The sequence below is a fragment of the Siniperca chuatsi genome, linkage group LG24, assembly GCF_020085105.1.
Source record: "Siniperca chuatsi isolate FFG_IHB_CAS linkage group LG24, ASM2008510v1, whole genome shotgun sequence".
Classification (NCBI taxonomy): domain Eukaryota; kingdom Metazoa; phylum Chordata; class Actinopteri; order Centrarchiformes; family Sinipercidae; genus Siniperca; species Siniperca chuatsi.
In genome coordinates this window covers 2,668,218-2,686,377 of record NC_058065.1, presented here as the reverse complement: position 1 = coordinate 2,686,377, position 18,160 = coordinate 2,668,218, and the positions used below count along the sequence as shown (strand labels likewise).

Genomic DNA, 18,160 nt, shown 5'->3' with positions numbered 1-18,160 from the left:
GTTTTCATGAGCATTGTCAATTTGGGCTTAAAAAAAACCTGAGGTGGAAAAGCTGATAATAATAATAATGATAAACTTTATTTGTATAGCACCTTTCATACAAGAAATGCAGCTCAAAGTGCTTTACAGTACAGAAATGACATGAAAATAGACAGAAAACAGGGATATAATGCCATAATTAATGGAAAATAAAACCCACTTGATGATGATAAGATAAAAGAAGCATGTGACTGAAAGTGAAGAGCTGAAAACATCAGATCTGTGTGGAGCGATGAGGAGGCTGTACCCTTCCTCACATTAACACATGAAACTAACAGAAGCGCCATGTTTCCATCATGTCTTCCACGTGGTTTCCCATTGTCTGAGCTTGCACTGGAGCTCTTTTAATGGCGTCCTCTCGCTGCGTCCTCTTCTTCTGCGGTGGTTTAATGGCAGCGGCTGGAGGATCAGCTCCAGCAGCTGTTTTACCTCCATCAGCCAATGAGCTCGTGTTCACGCAGCAGCAGCAGCGGATGGAAACAAGCAGCAATTCACGTTTTCTTTTCACCATTTTCTGGTTAAAATTTGCGTTACATTTAGATGGAAACGTGACTAAAGACAAAAGTAGTTTTTAACCAGATAAACAGAAAATCCACCCGGTTGTTTAGGAAAATGTTTAAAGACTCAAAGACTCTTTTGTCCTGCTGCTACAATAAATATTCACACTGCTGTTTAATGAAGTAGAACTTAACAGAGAGCTTTTCTTTTCTTTATCAATAACTCTGCAAATGCGATTTCTGACTTACTGATTATCGTTTAGTCTAAAAAATGTTAGAAAGTACTGAAAACATCCATCATAATCCCCCAAAACGAAAGGTGAAATATTCAGTTTACAGTGATAGAAAACAGGGAAAGCAGCCAGTTTTCTGAAACACAGAATGTTTTTTTATGATAAATAATAGTAATAATGGTTATTAAAGTTCCTGTTTCAGTTCTTGACACAAAGATGAGACGACAAAGACACGAGGAACTTTTTATTTTGCTCAAATCAGACACAAAGGCTCCTTCATTTCATCATTTTTTCTGACTTTGTCCCCCTTTATCCTTCCTTCCTTCCTTCCTTCCTTCCTTCCTTCCTTCCTTCCTTCCTTCCTTCCTTCCTTCCTTCCTTCCTTCCTTCCTTCCTTCCTTCCTTCCTTCCTTCCTCTTCCTTCCTTCCTTCCTCCTTCCTTCCTTCCTTCCTTCCTTCCTTCCTTCCTTCCCTTCCTTCCTTCCTTCCTTCCTTCCTTCCTTCCTTCCTTCCTTCCTTCCTTCCTTCCTTCCTCCTTCCTTCCTTCCTTCCTTCCTTCCTTCCTTCCTTCCTCCTTCCTCCCTTCCTTCCTTCCTTCCCTTCCTTCCTCCTTCCTTCCTCCTCCTTCCTTCCATTCCTTCCTCCTCCCTCCTTCCTTCCTTTCTTCCTTCCTCCCTTCCTTCCTTCCTTCCTTCCTCCTCCCCCCCTCCTTCCTCCTTCCTTCCTTCCCTTCCTTCCTTCCTCCCTACCTTCCTCCTTCCTTCCTCCTCCCTCCTTCCTTCCTTCCTTCCTCCCCTCCTTCCTTCCTTCCTTCCTTCCTTCCTTCCTCCTCCTTCCTTCCTCCCTTCCTTCCTTCCTTCCTCCTCCCCTCCTTCCTTCCTTCCCTTCCTTCCCCTCCTCCTTCCTTCCTTCCTCCCTCCTTCTTCCTCCTCCTCCTCCCTTCCTTCCCTTCCTTCCTCCCTCCTCCCCTTCCTCCCCCTCCCTCCCTCCCTCACAGTTTGGGGGCCACGGTAACGCCTCCAGCCTCCTAGTGAGTTTCTTTAAGCCATGATATCAGGATGCTGTTTGTCTCAGCTGGCTTTTCCATCTGAGTCCAGTGTCCACACTCCTCAATGTGTCCTCTGTTCAGGTTCGGGATCTGCAGTTCATAAACAGAGACCGGTTCAGATTCATTTCCAATAATCTATAATCACACTGTCTGTCTTCAGGAAGGACTGATTGATTGTCGCTGCTGTTTTTCTTCTCACCAAGTCCTCCATCCCCTTGGAGAAGGCCGGCAGCAGCACCTTGTCTTTACCTGTCGTCACCATCAGTGCAGGCATCACCACACACACACACACACACACACACACACACACACACACACACACACACAAGGTGATTAACAGACTTTTTTGTGCATCTCATTTTCCTCTAAAGTGGAAACAAAAATGAATGCATTATTCCTCCTGTTTGTTTGATAAAAAACTACAGTGGCCGGCTGTTTTAGGAAATGACTGATTACTTTTTAAACATGAAACTATATTTTATTATTTGTGAGGTTTTTTTTTTAAGATTTACGTCTTCAGTAGGAACCAATGGGCTCGGAGCTGAGAGCCACGGACAGGAAGTCAGTTTGTTGATAATATGAAAATAAAGAATAACACTCAGTCTTTAAGCCTGAAAAACTTTAAAAGACACCACAGCAATGTTGTAGTTATCTAATGAAAATACAAATTCATTGATGTTACAATAAATCGGGATGTCACATTTCTTTAGGACACAAATGTGGCAAACTCACAGCAGCTCATCATCCTCCAGCAGCTGCAGGAACACAGGACAGTATCATTTCATTTTGATGCACATTTAAACGTTTTAAGCAACAGGGAAAGTGAACGAACAGCCAAAGTTGTGCCGACAATGGTACTGTTACCAAAACGTTACATCTGAAAAGCCTCTTCAAGGTTTTAGTCAGTGTGGGCTTTTTTCCTGTATTATGACATTAAAACCCATTAAAACTCATTGTTTTCCAGAAATGTGCTGCTAATTTGTCAGTTTCCAGGAAGTTTATTTGACTGGAGAATGCTTGACAGAATTCCAGGTTTTCCCAGGATGCGTAGAAACCCAGTTTTAGTGTTTTAAAGTGCTCTGTAACGAACCTTTCCAGTGGGACGAGAACACATCCACCTCCAGTTCGCCTCCGTGTTACGATACCAGTTCAGCTGTCTCCTGTGAAACGAAACACAAGACGATTATTGACTCACTGGACTGTAATGCAGTTTATTTGTCATATTTATTTATGAACTTATCAGAAGGGTAGGGTACACGAGAAAAAACTAGAGCTGCAGCTAATGATTATTTTCTTTCTTTTATATTCTTTTATTTTGGTGAAAATAGAAGACAAGTTGTCCTTGGGACATTGAGATAATGAAGAAACAGTGATACGACGAAGCAGGAGTGTGGTGGTTTGTATGTTTGTGTCATTATGTGTTTATGTGGAGTGGCTGATGATTATTTTCTTCATCAATTAATCCATTAATCACCTTAAGCCTAAAGAGTGTCAGAAATGGTGAAAAATGATGACTGAACACTGAAAAAACTCAAAAATATTCAGTTTACTGTCACAAAAGACAAAGAAAAGCAGCAAATTCTCGCAATCACTAAGCTGGAACAAGGGACTGTTAATAAAAATCAATTAATCGACTTATTGTTTCAGGTTTGCAACCAAAAAACAAAACAAGGGGAGCATGCATTAGGGATGCTACCGAATATGAGTACGATTAATGTGTTTTATATGAATACTGCACATTTAGAGTTTTGTTTATTATTTATATTCAGAAGTTACAATCCCTGGATATCTTTGTAATCAATATATCAGTGATCCCCTGCACAGAGGCTGTCAGGCACTGATCAAACACAGGCAACACAAAAGTTTTAAACCAGCTTTTTGAACATTTCCTGCAACAGCGAGCACTTCCCAGCTCAAAGTGTTAATGAAGACGTTTTGAGGTGGTTGAGAGTTGCGTTTTGGTGAGCAGGAGGCCCTTTAGTGAATGAATACTGTTTTATCTGTTAAACGTGAGCCACCTGAAGCCTCGCTCTTTGTACTGGCTGACGTAGTACTGCAGGTCGGCCTCCGTCAGCATGGAGCTCCTGGGAACCTGCTCCGGCAGACCCACAAACAGACCACCTGTAACAGGACGCGTCAGTGTTTACTGGTGTTTTTCAGCAGCTCCTAAAAGTGTCTGTAAAAGTGATATTTAGCAGGAAGTCCTGAGTCCTGAGTCCTCACCTCGAGCACAGACTCCTGCAGAGCTGAAAGCAGGACGCTTCGCCTGAAGAAACGATGAAAATGTATTTAATATGTGACATGAAGGTGATTTTTCTACCTGTGCAGACTTGATACATGTGTGTGTGTGTGTGTGTGTGTGTGTGTGCGTCTACTCACTTCTTCAGCACTGGTGTAAAAGAGAAGCTTAAACGTTCTCTCCAAGTCTTTCTCCAGCTCGGCCTCCGCTACGCCCTGCAACACACACACACACACACACACACACACACACACACACACACACACACACACACACACACACACACACGTGTACAGTTTGTATTGTGGTAATGTGCAGATTCACAGTTTTACTGTCTCACTGCACAGTGAACTTCCTGGCTTGCTGTCTTCTTTAACTGCCATTTATAAAAAAAAGAAATACTTGAAGGAGTGGTTCAGGTATGTGTCTGTTTAGAGCACACACTGTAGCTTTCCCTTAATCCACACAAATGATCCAGATTAAATGAACTAAAGTGTTTGTCAGTGAACTTTAAAGGTGTTGGTAGGTGTATTCTGAACTTTAGACAGAGCCAGGCTGACTGTTCCCCCTGCTTCCAGTCTTTATGCTAAGCTAGGCTAACCATTCTTGACAAACACTTAATAATACTGAAATTGTTCAGTCTTATAAATACCTTGGAATTTGGCTACACAGCAGTCTCACTTTTACTTTCACTTTTCTCCGACTTGTGACTGAGTATTTCCACACTGTGGTACTGCTGCTTTTACTTAAGTAAAGGTTTTTGGCGGCTTTATTGGCGTTTTAAGATTGTTCTCCGCCACTGGGAGAGTCAGACAAAGACTTTAATCGCAAGGACTAATAATTATAAAAGGAGTTTTCTCAAGTCTGGTCTCATTTTTTAATGCATATAAAGAAAGAAACATAACAGAATGAAAATATTCCAACTTTTTTCTTTAATGAAAATGTACTTTATTTATGTTGTATTTATGTGATATTTTGTATATATTTCGAGCCCCTCTGTTTTTTCTTCCTTATTTTATTGGTGTGGCTTATTTGACTTATTACCGCATGTATTTTGTTGCATTTGTTACCTGATCTTTTTTGATTTGTCTTGTGTTGCATTATGTTGTTAATCTGTTGGCAAACTTAATAAAAAAACTTAAATTGTAAGTCTGAGTACTTCTTCCACCACAGCTGGAGGCCACTTGGCGGCAGCAGAACACAACACTGACATTTCATCACTTTATGAAGTTGATGTGACAAACTAGTTGGCAAACAGTTGCCTGTTTGCACATGTGGCATTCATACATTAATGTGTGGGTATATGTGGGTCTTTTTAACCGTTCCTTTTCTCTTCCAGGTGGCAGATAACTGAACCAGCTTGTCTCTGACAGAAGGGGATAGTAGACCTCTTATTAGTGTGTTAGCTCTCATCATAATATAATAAAGAGATAACGATTTAATGTGGTGTGTGTATAAAGCCATCGTTGTGTTGCATATTACCAAACAAAGATCTAAAATGATCTAAAGTCTCACCTGTGTTAGCGTGTTAGCGTGTTTGCATGCTGCAGACAGACTTACAGGCTTTTGGAAGTAGAGCTGGTAGTCAAATATGGGAATGGCCTTCAGTTTCTCTGCAGGAGTGACAGAAGGATCGGCAGGGAACAGAGGAGTGTTCAGAGACGCTGCAGCCCTTCACGCACAACAACAAACACACGTTTTACTACAGTATAAAGTGTCTGGGAGGCGTCACTGAATCTGTGTGTGAGTGTGTGTGTGTTCACCTGACTCTCTCAGGGAAATACCGAGCCATGGTCCACACCAGAGCACCGCCCCAGTCGTGACCCACCAGGGTGACCTGTGGTATTGACTGGAGAGGGGCAGAGAGAAGATATATATATATATATCTGTGTTATATCATCAGACCGCAGCATGGACAACAATTAAAACTGAAATAACCACCTGTAACTGCAGCAGGTTTATCTCAAATTGCACATAGATATATTAATGTCACTGTTTCTGGACTAAGCAACCTGTCATTAACACTCTTTTCATCATTAAATTTAACATTAATTAGCGTAAGAGTGTGTGTAATGTGTTATTACTAACCATTTTGTCCATGAATGTGATTAAGTCCTGGGGAAAAAAAAGTGAATAACAGCATGTTTTACGGCATTTAATATTATTCTATGTAAACATGATTAAATAATACATGTCTGGCTGTGAAAAGTGTTAGTGTGGAGGTTACAATAACACAACAGCAACAACAAACAGTGGTAGAGATGGCTAAATCTGCTTAAATACAACCATTTTTTCAATAAGCTATCACAGCAGACCGTTACAGGCTCAGCCTATATTGACATTAAGAATAATTAAAACCACGTTATGCTTTTGGGAAATGGTTTGCTATATTTTACACTGATGTCACGTGGAGGAGCACAATCATCCTCAAGACTTAATGTGTGTTTCATTAAATATTTATCTAATTTAGTTTAACGAACTGATGACGAGTGTGTGCTGGTGAGTTTGTACCTTGCACAGCTGCTCCTGAGAATATTCCTCTATGTCTGTCAGTGGGAAAACGACAGTTAATGAGGAGAGAATACGGCTCCCGAGGTGCAACATGAACCTTCAGAATATGTAAAATGCTTTTTCTATATATGAAAGTACTAATACCACACTGTGAAAATACCCCACTAAAGGTAAAAGTCCTGCATTCAAAACTTTACATAAGTAAAAGCAAGTTATTTTCAGCAGAATGCACTTAAAGTATCACAGTAAAAGTGCTCACTGTCAGTGTTTTATTATATCTGATGTTTCTGGATTCATATTCCTGCTGCATTCATGTGTGTGTTGCATTTTACTGCTGCAGATGTTTCAGGTTGAGCTCATTTTAACTGCTTTATATACTGTTGGGTAGTTTCATCTGCAGCAATGCATCATGGTATGTAAGATCATCACGTGTTTGTAGCATCTGGTTTGTGACGATGCGTTTTCCAGCTGATCCGAGGGGGGGTTAAAGAGTTTTCTCAGCACATAAAGGAAAAACTCTTCATCCTTCAGTTTCACAAATATTCAAAATCACCAGGAGATACATGGTTTTCACTGGACAGGAAGCGCGTCAGATAAATGCAGTAAAAAGTACAATATTTCTCTCTGAGGTGTGGTGGAGTAGAAGTATAAAGTAGCATAAAATGGAAATACTCATGTAAAGTAAAAGTACCTCGAATACAGCACTTGAGTAAATGTACTTAGTTACATTTCACCACTGTTAAAATGTCAACTGACAAGCCACATTAAAGTGGTGTACTGTGTTTAAGTGTCCAGCAGAGGGCAGCACAGACCTGCGGACACTAAACACAGGGGCGCTTCTTCTACAGACGGTATCCACATTAAAATGGCTTCCTGTTTTATTTTATATTGTGGGTGAGGCCCCCCCTTATCTGGCTGATAAGACGGATCAACTTATCACTCAAATAGCCTTCCCTTGTTAGGTTTCTTCTTCTGTGATTGTGAGTGTGGCCCCTTTAACCACTGAACCTGATTAGATAGCAGAAGGGGGGAAAGAAAAAGTGCAGAATAGCCCTTTTTGACGGGAAAGGAAGGTGAGGAGAGGAATCAGACACACCTGTGAGCCGGGAGGAGAACAGGAAGAGGAGTGAGGGTTACTAAGGGAAGGGAAAAGTCTTAATGCAGTTTCGGCTGGATTTCCTGGACCCCCCAGTCCAACAGTGTGCTGCAGGACGTGTGCTGATCCCTGCAATGAATCTTCCACTCTCTGTCTGAGCTGCTCGGATGGAGCTGTGGACTTCCTGGTCTTTGTTGGACCTACATGAAGTTCAGACAAGTCTCCTTTCCTACAGCTCTTCTCGTGGTCTCCCGCCTCAGGTTAATGTGCATTAGCTCATCTTCTGCCCTCTGCCAATTTATGAGACTAACAGATTAACTGGATTAATGGACTGAACAACGTGTTCGTGAGGGAGAGGCTGAACTGATGGGTTGTGTTTTCTTTTTATCTTGTGTACTTTGTAGCGGAGGGTAACAGGCTGTTCTGGTTTTTTCTTCTACTTGCTCATGTCAATATTCTTAAAGTGACAGGTTTAGGATGAAGATTATTCTCCTGTCTGGTCTCCAGCTCTTATTTCGAACATGTGGATTAAACTTTGCTACTTTAACTCTTGTGATTTCTATGGGCTTATTTTTTTCACAAACACATTCACAGACCATTTTGGCCTGTCGTCACTGTATTTATAGTAAAAATTTTCATAATATTAGTAAACTTTTTCTATTGTAGGATATTTAACGATCCTTGGTCATTTATATTCCATATTTATATACGATTGTATGATCTGTACCTCTTTGGCTAATCTTTTAATACTGCATTTATTCGACTATATTTTCTCTATTATACGTATCTGTCTATCTGTTTGGCTCATATGGAAGCATTCTTTTGAACAATGTGTAGTTTATCTTTTGATTATTTGTAAATAATTATTTAGGATTTATATTCAAATGAGCTCAATGGATGCTGGGAGGTGCTCTTTGATTGGTAGTTATTTTCCCACGTTGTTTACGTTCACATATATATGATAAGTGAGTATAAGCCGGATGTTTTGGTTCTTTCAAAATCTTCCATATCAAGAGACTATTTGAGCATTTAGTACTGGACTTTAACAGACACACACACACACACCTGGGGGCGCTGTGGACTCTCCGTACCCCTTCATGTCCAGAGCCAACACCCTGAACCCTGCTGCTGCCACGGCTGGGATCTGCCAGAGAGAGAAGAGGATGTTCAGGACCAGCGGTGTAAAAACAAAACCGTGAGTATGAACCTTGTCTTTCCTTGCTTTTAGTTTTAATATATACACATGTAATAAATTCTGTGTTGCTGTTGCTGTCTGTTGTTCTGTCAGACTTTCACATGACAACAGTGAGTGCAGATGAAATCCTGTTTGACACGTGAACACGTTACCTGGTACCTCCAGGAGTACCAGCTCTCAGGGAAGCCGTGACACAGCAGAACGGGTGGACCTGAGCCCATTTCAACATAATGAGTCCTCACACCGGGCTGACACACACACACACACACACACACACACACACACACAGAGGAATTATCACTAATGTCACAAGAAAACAACATTTCAAATGTGTCTTACTGCCATAATTTCCTAAACAGATAACGGGGAGAGAATTACGTGCTGACTCTGTTACAGATCATTACCCTGATGGTGACGTAGCCATGAGACACTTCATCTGGGCTGCAGGATGGTGGAGGACTATCTGCTCCAACAGCCTAAAACACACACACACACACACACATAAATGTGTATGTTACCATGCTAATGTTAGCACAACAGCTGTCTGAGGATAAACCCTGTGATTTAGGCAACAACACGACCTTTCCTCTGGCACCAGCTGGCTTTCTGCATCACCCCAATTTTAGCTTCTATGCACTTGTAGCCAATTTCTCTTTACCTTAAAGGCTGCATTCAATCTTATGTCTTGCAAATTATGTCATTTTAGGGGGCAGTGGTTCCCAATCTAGGGGGGTCTAAACCCACTGCACCGGGATAAAAACGTGGAGTGGAACAAAAGCTAAATTAATTAATGTGGGAAGCTCTGACGCTGTGAGGCTGTCGAGATTCAACCCAAATTACATTTTTTTAAATTTAGATTTTCATTGTTTTCCTTCCTCTAAAAGATCAAATCGTTCTGGTCCACACCTGAACTCCAGTAAAGTTGGCCAGTTTGTCCAGAGCGTCTTCCAGGTTTTCCACCAGGATGGCCTTCATCCCCGCTCCCTCTGCGGCCTTCACACCTTCCTCATCTGCATCCAACCACAGAGCCTGAAATAAGACCGGCAGCTCACCACACTGGACTGGTCCAGGATACGCAGATAGGTGTGTGTGGGTGTGTCCTCTACCTGTTGTGATGTCACTCCCAGGTGCTGCAGAGCAGAGCGGAACATGGAGGACTCGGGGACCCTGTGACCTGAGCGACAGGACTGGAGGACCAGGTCAAAATGGCCGCCCAGCAGAGAGAGAAGGCGGGCTGGACCGTCTCCAGCCGCACTGTCATCTAGCCAGTGATTGGCCAGCACAGCTGTCAGTAACCCTGATGGGATGGAGAAGCAGAATCAGATCCAGCCTCAGACACCCTTTTGGTGATGTCATCCTGCATCCTCAGACACCACAGCTGTATGTGTGTTGTGTCCAGATGTGTTGATGCATACGTACCACTGTGACGCAGACTGGTAGCTGTCTTCAGCACGGCTGCTTGGACGTCCATCGCCGCCTCTCTGAGCTCCTCCAGCAGGCCTCTGACTGACCAATCAGAGGGCAGAGTCACACCCTTGACCTGGGCCTCCTTCACACACTCCGCCTCGAACGCTGGGATCATCTACACACACACACACACACACACACACACACACAGTCAAACAGAGTTTCAAGGATGAAGGAGGCAGTAAAGGGGCCCATCCAAGGACTCCACTCATTCAGTCGCCATCGGTAACAGAAGACAGAAGTGAAGTGAAACAGCAAATCAACAGTATGACTTTGACCTCACCCACCTGGGACAGCGCCATCTCACCTCTCTCCGCCCGACTCATGGCACTGTCCTTTCGGGACGCCATACTGGACAGAAAACCACTGAAACCAGAGAGACAAACAACAAGACATTCAAAGAAGCGTGTCAACACGAATAAGTCTGTAACATTAACGTGAGTCTATATGGTGGCATTAAAGGAGGTCAAGCATGTAACAGATAACACATAGTAAGAGTATCATATGTGTGGAATAATGAATCCATATAAGACACACTGTATCTTCACCAGCACAATCATATACATTGTTGATTTTATCATATAAAATCTGCATCTGGTTCAGCAGCCAGAAATATAGTGATGGCTGAGCCTCGCACTTAAAGCTGAAATCATGCTGTCTGTATAATAATCAATAATCGATTAGTTGGTTCTAAACAAAGTTCTTCAGAAACAGAAACACCCAAACGTCACTGGCCAAACTGTAAATGTTAAGCAGCTGATTTAACTCGAGTACAGCAGCTTATTAAAAACAAGCAACAGCAAACAGTCAGAGCTTTCATTGCAAAAGAGGAAGTTCCTAAAATAAATGCTGATCATCATGCTCACCGGCTGATAGCAGCTGATTGTTGGGAATCTTTAGACTTTGATCAAAGATACATTTCAGTCAGACCACTGAGTTATGGGTATTTAAACTCATTAGTACTGAAATGATTAGTCGGTTAGTAAATGACTAATTTATCAACAACACATTTTTATCTGATTTATCATTTAGGTCATTCATCAAGAAAAAATACCAAACACTCTGTTTTCAGCTTTTCTCAGTTTTAAGTCATTGTAAACTGAATATATTTTATAAAAAATGTAATTTGACATTTGAAGCTGTTAAAAATGCAGAAGGAAGCTGGTGGCTGTTACTAGTTTGGTAGATTTAAATGGAGCTGAAACTGAACTGTGATCCCTGTGACACAAAGACAATCTCTTCTGTAAATGATTCTTCTTTTACACTGCAGTAACTCGCCTGTCGTCTAATCCTACCGAAGTATTGTAGTTTTCACTGCTTCCACTGACACACTGAAAAAACATAAACTTGTTCTATTTTTAATAAAGATTTATCAATCCTCTGCCACATCTACACACTCTAGTCAAATTACTTTCCTGCTGGGACAGATTTATCTATTTTATGTATTTTTTGTGGGATGCCTGACAGTTTTTACCTTTTAATTTGATCTAGACACCAAATCAAATGGCTTCCCGAACACGCCATATTTCACAGTGCAGAGATGCTGTATCAGTCTGCTTACCCTGGCAGGTTATGCTGCAACTCCAACTTGTGGAAAACAGCATGAGGTCTGGAAGAGACAGCAACTCCCCAGAAGTTGAACAAGACGGCTTTCCTCTCAGCCATCTCCTCTGAGCCTGAGTGAAAGGAGCTTTAATTTTTCTGTCTCTGTCTTCCAACGGGAAGGGTTTTCTCTGCTGCTGCTGCTGCTGCTGCTGCAGGAAGGTTCTGTTTATGCAGCAGGAAAACTTTGCCCTCTGGACAGACTCACACAGCAGGTCCGCCCACTTATCCTGCAAGCTCACACTTGACTCATAAAAACAACAAAGGGAAACGTACTCTGCGGGTATGGATCTCATTTATTAGTTTTCTTGACAACTGTAATTGTGACTTCTTTGTCAACTTTAACACTTTCTTCTGATGTAAAACTAATTGTTGCCATCGACAAAGACATAGACCTCCATACAGAGCTTCTGCAGGAGTGATTCTTTTTATTTCCAAACCTTAAATTCAGCATATGTCAGTGCTTTGGGAAAACTTCTGAATTAAAAGTTGCTCATAGTTACAGCACACAAACTGCAAATGTCAATACATGTTTGTAGTTCCTTCAAACAAAGATCACAGGCACTTTAATTCACAGTATTTTTATTGGAAAAAATAAATCCAGAGCTAAAGTACGGGTAAATGACATGTTCAGATTCGGTCCAGGTTCAGATGAGTTGGGGTCACAGCTTGATACATTTGATCAGTACAGCGGAGGAAAAAAAGAAACACATAAAGTTACATTACTGTAATTTTTAACAGTAAACAGTGGCTCATTGGACATACACATTTTAGCATATGGTCAGTGAGAAAACATGAATAAACACAATGTCAATGTGTTGTTACAAAAACCTGCATATTCTAAAATATTAATGGAAATGATCCAAAAAGACAAGAGGAGCACATTTACGGTTTACTCATATAGTTTTCTTATTAACATTGAATCCAGTGGCGGCTGGCCAGTAGAGGGCGCTAGAGCGCCGCCCTCCTTGAGCCACAAAAACCCATTACTACTACTGCTGTGTTTGAAATAACAAGGTGGTGCTTGTGCTGAGCCACATCGACGCCAACAGTAACATCCAACAGCGGTTCTTTTCCAATGAAAGTAATTAGCACCAGCTCCAAAAGTCGCTAAAAGTTGTCATACGCTCATTTGCATGTTGATGACGTCACCACACATTCATTTGCATAAAGCTTAGTGCAGTGAGGGAGAGATCACCTTAATTAAAGACATATAAAATATAGATAGAGAAATCTTTAATCACAAACTCACTACAGGAACATTGTGTATTTGAAGTAAAAAAAGTTTAAAAAAACTAAAGTTTAACATTTAACTAACAATAAATATATCTACAAAGGGAGGGAGAAGATCCAACCAAGTATTTAGGCTACATATTTACAACCTGTAGGAACATCTTGATCCAGAGAGAAAGAGTGAGCGAGAAACACAAACAAACTATTTACACATTCACAAGATATCCTAATCCAGAGATCCGGACACGCCACACACTGACTGACACACTGACTGCACAAGAGGCTCTGAAAAGCTGCTAAATCTAGAGACAAAGTCATCAAGTTGGCAACACTGCAGAGTTTTTTCCAGTTCATTACCAAACGCCAGCACCATCTACAGCGCTTCAACTGGACAATGAATAACCAGGTATCAAACAGATGTCCTCGAACTCTGACTGGTAGTGTACATTTGTTGATGTTCAGTGTTTTTGTGCGATGTGCATGGTTGACATTTTAAAAACAAATCTCAAATTATTCCATGTGAGAGGTCACTTGATATTTACAAGATTGGTTTATGTTGTTATTTTGGGTATTTGTCATGGTTTGGGGTTTGTGTCTAGTTGATTTCCTGATTTATTTTGAAATACTCTCCTTTCCTCATGTGTCTGGTTTTGCTTCCTGTTGTTGATTGACTTGATTGATTTCACCGGTATCTATTAGTTTCACCTGTGTCTCGTTGTCTCCTCTACCTGAGTGTATTTAGTCTGTGTTCTTCCTTTGTTCTGTGTCAGATCGTCGGTCCTCTGTTAAGTGCTCTGGTTTGTTGGTCCTGTGGATTCTTTGTTCCCCTTGTACTTGAATGGATTTTGGACTTTCCCTGCTCCCTGTCTGAAATCAGTGCCTTCTGTGTTTTCTTATCATTAAATCGTTGCTCTGAACCTGCCCTGCCTACGTGTCTGTATTTTGGGTCCTGCTTTCCTGTTCGACACGCCGCAACAGAACGATCTGACCATAGTTATAAACCCAGCAGACTCTCATTCAGATGAACTGGTAGAATTGATTTTGGACCTGAGGAGCTCGAGGGAGTGTTGGAGGCGGCTAGCAATGACTTTGACAGAGACAGTCGTGAATTGTGAAAACCATGCAGTTTCCTCCAAGCCTTGGCTGAGGAATTCAATACGTGAGTGGGTTGAAGACTCATAAACACTAGTCTCCGGCCTGCTAGCATTCGGCTTTCTCCTCAGCCTGCAGTCGGTTAGACTCGGGTTCGGCAGACTGAAACCTGCTTGTCCTGAACCAGCCCCAGCTCCGAACCCGTACCTGGGCATCCGCCTTGGAGGTCCTCGCAGCCATCAGCATGGTTCCTGGCCTGCTAGCTGCCCTGCTCACCCCCAGCCTGCTACTCATCTACCTGCACCTCGGCCTGCTAGTCTAAATGTCTCCAGTCTGCACCCCCGCCTGCCAACCAGCTTACACCTCAGCCTGTTCTTGTCTTGGAGAAACCTTCTGGAAAGCCCCCCAGAAGGAAGCACGGCTCCTGCTGACGTCGTTCCTCACTGCTGCTCAGCACCTCGGTCATCATCGGTCCTTCCTGGTCCCCAGTCTGTGGACCAGTCGACTCCTGTTCCATGCCTCCAGTCAGCAGCCTGACCAAAGACCAATGTATCTACTGAATGTATCTACTAATAAGTATCACAGCCTGATGTATCTTCCACCTCTGAGCCATTGAGCTCTATTGTTGTCCAGAAACTATTAAAACACATCAGTGAGCTGCACTGTTGCACTGGCTGACATGTTCCTTCATCACCATGAACACACACACTGTAGTTTATTCTGACTCAGTCCCACACACACCGTCCTGCTGCCTGTGCTGGTTTGTAGAGGGCAGTGGATAATTCCTGGATGACTGCAACTCATGCAGGTTAGGCACTACAGACTGATGAATGTCCACATAACAGAACATTATAACGTTGTTAAACTGCTCCGTAGAGCTGAGGAGTACTGCCGAGTCTGATGATTATCTGTGGCTGTCCTTCAATTCATTCAGACAGCCCTCTCTCCTCTCTAAAGATCTGTGTGAACACTCCTGAGCACACTGAGGCTGCTCTGATATCGATGCCACACTCTGTCAGGTCTGATTCGTAGAAGATCAGGTTGCCTTTCTGCAGCTGCTCAAAAGCCAGTTTTCCCAGAGACTCAATCATCTTCCTGCTCTTTTTATTCCAGTGTGGATCTGTCTCGACTCCTCCATCATACTTAATGTTCTTCAGTTTGGACTGAACCACCAGGAAGTGGATGTACATCTCAGTCAGGGTCTTGGGCAGCTCTCCTCCCTCTCTGGTCTTCAGCACCTCCTCCAGAACTGTAGCAGTGTGAATCTCTTCCTGAAGTACTCCTCCTTCTGTGGGTCAGTGAAGCCTCTTCCATCTGAGGGTTTAAAGACGTCTTCACGTGTGATTGCTGTTTCTGGTCCGTCTGGTTTCCTGAAAGCTGTTTCAATCTGTCTGACCTCATGTTCATCGTTGACCTCTGCAGTCCCTCCCTCTGTGATGCAGAGCTCTGTGTAGATCTGGTTCAGAAGGGTCGGGTTTCCTGGTTTAGCGATCCCCTCAAACACACACTGAGACCTCTGCTTCAGATCAGATTTGAGTTCACAGAGTCTGGAGCACATGAACAAACAAGAGTATTATCTAAATTTATGGTAGTTTAAAAAATGTAAGAATGGACGATTTTCCTCTTTCCGTCACGTTAAAGTTGTTAAAATCCTCTGCAGACGGTCAGCCAGCTCCTCCTGCTTCATCCTCCTCAGGAAGTGCAGCGTGATCTCCAGAAATGCCTCTCTGCTCCTCTGCTCTCCTTCCTCCACATCCACCACCTCCTCATCCTGGATCAGTCTAAAACCTTAAACTAGACTGCCTTTATTTTAAAACTGTTGACTTATTTAATTTACTTGTGAATATGCGATAAAAGGCTGCCTGCTCTGACCTAATATCAGCTATAATTTTCTTGGGTTACATGTCTATCATTATCTGACATACTGGGATGAAGGAGCTGCTCTACTTTATGTTAAACTTTACTTGTGATGACCTTTGCTCTAACACTCTCTTTGTAAATACAGATATGTGGCAGCTGGTGAACAGGGAGTGGTAGGTTTCTTGCATATGAAACCTCTGATTTATTGAACTGGAGATTCATAAATTTAGTCATTTCAAAAGCACCTAATGTTGAACAGATGATAGCAGACTTCTTACTCTGCCTGATGTAAGAAATCAGCTGAACATGTTGATTCAACGAGGTGAACCTCAAAACACAATTATAGCTACAGGATAACTTCTGTTTCAGATTGTAGTCCCGTGGTGAGTCGTTTGTGTTTTCTGGTCCAATAGTGGCACCTTGTGGATGTTAGTGGACCCTCTTCATACAGGAAGTGTATGGTCTTGCAGCGAAAGTGAAAGTAAGACAGACCAGGAAGTCGTTAGTCAGCGTGCACGAGGCTGTAGGATTTCTTTTACAAACTTCGACCTCCTAACACAGAGACTAACTCACTGAGGGATAAGAAACTCTGCGATGTCTGGACGCAGTGAACACAGGTAAGTGTAAGGAAGAAGAGCAGAACTGAACAGGGTTTCAGACTGTATGGAAAAAGTATTTATCTCTGTGCAGACAGCATGGCAGAGAATGAGTCCGCTAACGAAACTGTAACGTGACCGACATACATCGTTTGTTTTGTTTTTTGTTTAAAGTTTTTTTTAGTTTAGTTTTTTTCTCTTTAATATTTATTTCAAAAACCATACAGGCTTATTAAACATTAAATAAAAGTAGAGCAGGTCGAACAATTAAACAAAAAAGAAACCAAGAACAAAGAAAGCCGTAATTACAGAGTTACAGGGTTCAAAGAAAGAGCATCCAGATTATTCCACAGCCAAAGTGCATTCTTAGATTTACAGAAATTCAATTACTCTTTTAAAGATGACATATCATGAATAAAAACATTAAATAAAGGTTTAATGTTGCCAAATTTACATTTGTGAATGAAAAAAAATGCCATAACAATCATACTATTAATTGTTAAATCTTTTGATTTGTCCTCCAGCACAACGCCAAATTTAACATCACTGTAATCGAAAGATCGGACACCCAAGTTATTTTGATAAGCCCAAATAAAGAAACTATCCCAAAATATCTTTGAATAAACACATGAGAAACAGAGATGCTCATATGTTTCAATGTTAGCTAAACAAAAAGTACAAACATTGTCCTCAATATTACATTTTGAATGTAAAAATTCTTTGCATGGTTAAACATTATTTAACAATTTTAAACGTACCTCTTTGGCTTTGGGTGGGACAGGAAGTTTTAAATAGTTACATCTAAACTTTTTATATTTTGACTGGTGAAACCCTCCATAATATTTCGCCTTCTTAACGTCATAGGAAAACATTCATTGGACATACATCGTTTGTTTTGGTGAAAGACGTGTGCAAAGTTGCTTGGCTTTTAATTTTACTACTTCCTGTGCGGGGCGGATGTGTTTTATTTTGAAAGGACAGCAGGCGGCTGTGATTAACTGACGTTGACAGTAACGGAAAAAGTAACTGAACCGGTAACCGGTGTTTGTTGAATTAAGACGGTGAGGAAGAGGTAAATGTGGTCTATTTTTTCTGTCGAAGAGTAATTAAGGTGCGTTTAAATAACTCTTATGTATTTTATTATTTTAAGCTCATTTTATGTGGTAAGTTATCTAACTTTTCACTCGCTGTTAGTGAAGTAGCCGTAAGTACGTTAAGTAACGTTAGCTCCGAAACTAAGTTAACCGTTGACTTTTATCTTTCTCCTTTGTGTATTTTACTTTCTTTCCAGCTCTAACGTAGGTTTAAATCCGTTTAAAGGAACGCAGCGATAACATTAAGTAGACCACTTGTTTTATTCTGCTGGGAACAAATGTTAATACTATTAATTGTTAAATCTTTTGATTGTTAATTTTACTACTTCCTGTGCGGGGCGGATGTGTTTTATTTTGA

General features: G+C 41.6%; 2 protein-coding genes across 10 annotated transcripts in view; one reads left to right on the top strand and one right to left on the bottom strand.

Moving 5' to 3' along the window:
- Window positions 1-1,745: 1,745 nt before the first annotated feature.
- ephx2 (epoxide hydrolase 2, cytoplasmic) lies at window positions 1,746-12,104 on the bottom strand. The gene is made up of 18 exons (XM_044187210.1): window positions 11,887-12,104; window positions 10,613-10,691; window positions 10,278-10,440; window positions 9,965-10,155; window positions 9,765-9,887; window positions 9,263-9,334; window positions 9,011-9,106; window positions 8,729-8,807; window positions 6,568-6,602; window positions 6,145-6,171; window positions 5,820-5,905; window positions 5,617-5,728; window positions 4,197-4,271; window positions 4,041-4,083; window positions 3,836-3,938; window positions 2,908-2,977; window positions 2,017-2,097; window positions 1,746-1,907 (listed from the first exon to the last, which is right to left on the bottom strand). The coding sequence occupies exons 1-18, from the start codon at window positions 11,988-11,990 to the stop codon at window positions 1,797-1,799; spliced, it is 1,650 nt and encodes a 549-aa protein (XP_044043145.1). The 5' UTR covers window positions 11,991-12,104; the 3' UTR covers window positions 1,746-1,796.
- A 4,476-nt stretch (window positions 12,105-16,580) lies between these two features.
- The window catches only part of LOC122871863 (protein NLRC5-like), a 31,197-nt gene continuing 29,617 nt past the window's right edge, over window positions 16,581-18,160 (top strand). For 3 of the 9 annotated variants that reach the window (XR_006376951.1, XR_006376952.1, XM_044187365.1), the window contains exon 1: window positions 16,581-16,729. The gene's annotated coding sequence lies outside the window, so the exon portion shown is untranslated. The remainder of the gene's footprint in view (window positions 16,730-18,160) is intronic. The other 6 variants (XR_006376949.1, XR_006376950.1, XR_006376947.1 and 3 more) reach the window with 4 other exon arrangements.